This window comes from Babylonia areolata, chromosome 1, assembly GCF_041734735.1.
Source record: "Babylonia areolata isolate BAREFJ2019XMU chromosome 1, ASM4173473v1, whole genome shotgun sequence".
Lineage (NCBI taxonomy): Eukaryota > Metazoa > Mollusca > Gastropoda > Neogastropoda > Buccinidae > Babylonia > Babylonia areolata.
In genome coordinates, this window is record NC_134876.1 from 5,788,131 (window position 1) to 5,793,130 (window position 5,000).

The 5,000-nt window shown below is 45.9% G+C and overlaps 1 protein-coding gene across 2 annotated transcripts in view; it reads right to left on the bottom strand.

The window, feature by feature from the left end:
- The window catches only part of LOC143300145 (uncharacterized), an 81,399-nt gene that overhangs the window by 1,391 nt on the left and 75,008 nt on the right, over positions 1 to 5,000 (bottom strand). For both annotated transcript variants that reach the window (XM_076613800.1, XM_076613721.1), the window contains exons 2-3: positions 3,835 to 4,415; positions 1 to 2,293 (exon numbers count right to left, since the gene is read on the bottom strand). The exon at positions 1 to 2,293 is cut by the window's left edge and continues 1,391 nt beyond it. In XM_076613800.1, the coding sequence (XP_076469915.1) occupies positions 1,705 to 2,293; positions 3,835 to 3,929 (684 nt within the window). In that variant the 5' untranslated portion in view covers positions 3,930 to 4,415 and the 3' untranslated portion in view covers positions 1 to 1,704. The remainder of the gene's footprint in view (positions 2,294 to 3,834; positions 4,416 to 5,000) is intronic.

Here is a 5,000-nt window from a genome sequence, read left to right on the forward strand (position 1 = left end):
TGTTTTGTTTTTTTCCCCCAACATTTTATGAAAAGATACCAGTTGTTGTTTTGTTTCCAAGTGGTTCTTAACTTTTTGTGAACCTTGTATATTTGGAGCACAGTGTACTCAGGGGGGAGCGTGCTACCGAAGACTGCTTGACCGCGAACTGAACTTGGGTCAGTGTCCGGCAACAGTTTCGCCGGTTGTTGCCAGACATCCAATGTCATCAAGATTGCATTAAAAATCAATATGTTCAGCACCATTTGTCTCAATCTCTCTTGCCTCTCTCTCTTCCTAATAATTATAACACACACGTGCGCACGCACGCACGCACACACACTCATACACGCGCGCAAACGCACACACACCTGCACACACTCACACAGTTCTTTCATGCATTCACTCCACTGATCTGTGAAAGCAGACGTACAAATAAGCAGCCATAATACACGTATTCATAATCCATTTCCCACCAACCTGTCCAAAAGACAACTTGAAGCAGCCAGGTACTTTTCAGATCGTAGATTGCTACGTAGTTGATTCCTCATGGTAAAGACTTATCACTGATGATTCTAAAGTCATTAAAATGTTAAAAACAGACAGACAAACAACAACAACAAAAAACCGTCCATAACACACAACAACCCTTCGTATCCAAAAAAAGAAAAAGAAAAAAAGATATATCATGAAACCAGTAATTAAATATATAAGAAACAAATCTCTTGGTTAAAAAAGCAAATGCAATGACAATATTAATAACGAAAACTAGTGGCTTTGATCCCGTCATATATCATCGAGTCGAATAGTTCAAATCAAATATTTGTTTCGAAATGCTTATTTCTGCATGCAGTGCAAGTAACATTCAAGCCGATGACAGCGGCTCCACACTGCTCAGAGTGCAGGGGGAAAACAAACACTGTGACGCCAAATGCAGTCTGTGTTGTTTTCTGCATGTTGGAACCATTTTCCGAACGGTTTCTGAACAACTGTGAGTTGGTTCAAAGACCCTCAGCAGACGCTGCAGTTGTTGTTGTTGTTTTTCTTTGTTTTGTTTTTTCCGTCTAAGTCCGCTGGACAAATTGTTTCCCGCGGTAGTTATACTCTGCCCAGATCCCATTACACATGTATCAAATTTTGAACTGTGCACTATCGTATCCGTCATTCTCTTTGATAACGGGAAAAACAAAAATCCCGAAGAACAAGTCTCGAACTTTCGATGAATTCTTTACTGCTTTGGACTTTCTGGGGAAAACCGACCTTGGTTTGTCTGGACAGACGGCTTCACTGACAACAGTCAGCTCTGTCGTCTTCTGCTTCTTTCCCACCGAAGGCATTCAGGGTCATCATGATTGTTGTACATAACTGATGCGTAGGTTTTCTTTGTTGTTGCCATTTTTGTTGATGTTGTTGTAAGTTATCAGTACTGATGATCACGTGATTGAACACACCGGAAATGAGTCACTGGAGGACAAAAGCAACAACAACACACAAACAGAATAAAAGACACCACAATCCCCTTCTCGGTTCCAGTTTCAAGGTGTAAAAGCTTGCAGGATGATTCATATTCGTTACACCACATCTGGTGAGAAAAGAAACAACAACAAGGAACACATGCTTGGTCTTTGCATGAACCCAACACGCTGGTCAGGCCTGAAGAAAAAGACAAAAAAAGAAAGAGAGAGATTTGTGACGCCGAGGGTCAATTCAAACAAGAAGAAGAAGTCAAGTGAAGGCCGGAGAAAAAATCCACAGCACGATGCCGGCCACGATGACGAAGCCGCAGAGAGCGAAGAGCAACAGTTTGCACAGGTGGGCCCGCTTCTCCTCGCGCGTCATGCCCGCCTCCTCTTTGGGCAGGAAGGTGGTGGTCCGCACCACGCGCACGTTCACCGCGCACGCGTCGGGAACTCCCTGAGCGGTCATCCTGGAGGTCATCGCCGTCCCTGTCCTTCCTCCTCTTCCTTCCCCTCCTCCAGTCTCCACGTCTCCGTTCTCCTCTATTGTCAGCGCTGGGATGGCCGCCGCCGTCGTGGTGCCCCCTTTGCCCAACCACCAGTGTCTGGGCAGCGAGCCGTTCCTGAGGGGCCTCTGTTGGTGGTGGTGGTGGTGAAGGAGCTTGGAGCCGTCTTCTTCATCTTGTTCCCGGAGGAGCTCTCCGTTGCCCACGTGGTGGAGGTGGTGGTGGTGCGGGTGGAGGTCGGCGGTGTCCTCAGCGAGGGCGGAGTCCAGGAGGGGGCTCTCCGGGATGGGGGTCAGCGTCAGGCCCGGGAAGCCCACGTAGGGTAGCATGCTGCTGGACCCGTGGCCGTTTCTGTGGGTGGGACAAAAAGATTATTTTTCTAATGAAGAGGATGGATTAAAAAAACAAAAACAATACAAAAAACAACTAACAAAAACCAACAACAGCGGTTTCTTGTTGTTTTTCCTGTCCCCTCCTTTTCGTTTATTCTCCTTCTTTGCTGGACACGTGGCCGTTTCTGTTGGGGAAGCGGACAACAAAAAACAAACAACCCCCCCCCAAAAAACAACAACAACAACAACAACCCCAAACATATAAACAAAACAATTGAAGAAGGAGAAGGAGATCAGTTTCAGTTTCAGTAGCTCAAGGAGGCGTCACTGCGTTCGGACAAATCCATATACGCTACACCACATCTGCCGAGCAGATGCCTGACCAGCGGCGTAGCCCAACGCGCTTAGTCAGGCCTTGAGAAGGAGAAGGAGAAGAAGGAGAAGATGATGATAAATGCATTCTGTAAGGTTTTCTTTTTCCTTGTATTTTCTTCTATTTCTTTGCTGGATCCAGGCCTATTTCAGTGCGGGATGGGGATAAGTTATGAATGGAAGAAAGGGAAGTGTAGGGATGGTTCTTGTGGTGTGTTTTTTTTACTTGCCCCCCACCCCCTTCTCGTTTTCCCCCTGTTTTCTCCAGAAAAAACATAGAAAAGCATGGCACAGACTGCATAACACAGCCCAATGAGCCCAGTACAGCACAACACTGTACAGGATAAACGAAAAGCCAGTACTTGAGGTCTGTGTTCCAGCATGCACTACAGCGAGCGCACGTGGAATAAGGTTACCCCGGTGATAGAAGGGCTGTCCTGGCAAAATCCTGCAGAAAAAAACCCACTTCGATAGTAAAACAAATACACTTTTTGTCCCTTTTTCCTTTCTTTTACACACACACACACACACACACACACACACACACACACACACACACACATATATATATATATATATATATATATATATATATATATACATACATACATCGTGGAGTGATGGCCTAGAGGTAACGCGTCCGCCTAGGAAGCGAAATCTGAGCGCGCTGGTTCGAATTACGGCTAAGCCGCCGATATTTTCTCCACCTCCACCAGCTAGTCATTCGAATGAGACGATAAACCGAGGTCCCGTGTGCAGCATGCACTTAGCGCACGTAAAAGAATCCACGGAAACAAAAGGGTTGTTCCTGGCAAAATTCTGTAGAAAAATCCACTTCGATAGGAAAAACAAATAAAACAGCAGCACGCAGGAAAAAATACAAACAACAACAACAAACTGAGTGGCGCTGTAGTGTAGCGACGCGCTCTCTCTGGGGAGAGCAGCCCGAATTTCACACAGAGAAATCTGATGACATAAAAAGAAACACAAATATATACTCATACCAGCTGTCTATCTGTAAAACTGAAAATTGGAGAAAAAAAAATGTTGTTGTTGTTGTTTCTAAATACACTTGCAGAAAAACAAAATAGGTGGCTCTCCACTGCAGTGAGAAGCTCTCCCCGGGGAGAGCGGCCCTACAATGCAAGACGATACAATGGAATGCAATACAATGCAATGTACACTCACTCGAACGACTTTTGCTTGGACCAGGAACTGAAGGTGTACATCTGGGTCACCATGCTTTTGCACGTGCTGGTTGCAGGGTCACCTGACAAGGGCATGACGCATGTGCATCGACCATCCGTCTGGTGCTGCCAGGTTCACATCGGCAATATTGTGACCTGTCTCTCCACGTGTGTTTTAGGCTGAGGAGGAGGAGGAGGAGGGGCTTTGGGGAGGGGGGCGGGGGGATAGGGGGTGGGTTGACTGTCAGATTTTCTCCTTTGGTGCTTTGAGGATTCCCTGTGTGTGTGTGTGTGTGTGTGTGTGTGTGTGTGTGTGTGTGTAGCGGGGGGAGAGGAGAGGGGTTATGTGTGTGTGTGTGTGTGTGTGTGTGTGTGTGTGTGTGTGTTCTATACTACGCTCATCTAGCCTCTCCCGTGGTAACCGTATCAAGCGATGGTGCTGCCTTGCAAGTGTCTGAATGACACAGTTACACAGTTGTGGACATCATGTTTCTAGCGGTGTCCCTGTTTTGTCTGTCCCTGAGGGTGTGGACACTTCACAGCTGCTGTCCCGTCTGTTCCGCTTCTTTCTCCCTCTCTCTCCTGTAACAAAGAAAAATATAATATCCTCCATTAATCAAAAATGGAGGAGGACGAAGGGAAAGAAGAGGACGAGATGGAAAAAGAAGAAGAAGAAGCAAAAGAAAGAAAGAAAAAAAGAAAGAAAGAAAGAAAAGAAGAAAAAGGACAAAGTAGAAGAGAAGAAGACGATGGTGATGATGATGACGAAGTAGAAGAAGAAAAAAAAATCAACAAAAAAAGAAAAAAAAAGAAAAAGAAAAGAGAAACAACAATAACTACAGCAATAACAACAACAACAACAACAGGAAAGAAGCACAACAACAAGAACAAGACATCGTTACCATCACCGCCAACACCAAAAACCAAACTATTTCCCATATATGGAGTTTGCGTTCTACATATCGCACAACAGACACATGTGAGTCACACCGTGCAAGCCAGTCAACCCGCCAACCAACCTTTCCGTCTCTGACCAAGCTCAAATTCAACAGCATCAAAGAATGACGCGAGCTGTGACTGGCCACCAGACAAGCTGGGCACGAACTGACTGGCTTCGACAGCAAGCACGCACGCTCAAACCGTAAAGTTCAAGTGACGCCCTCTCAC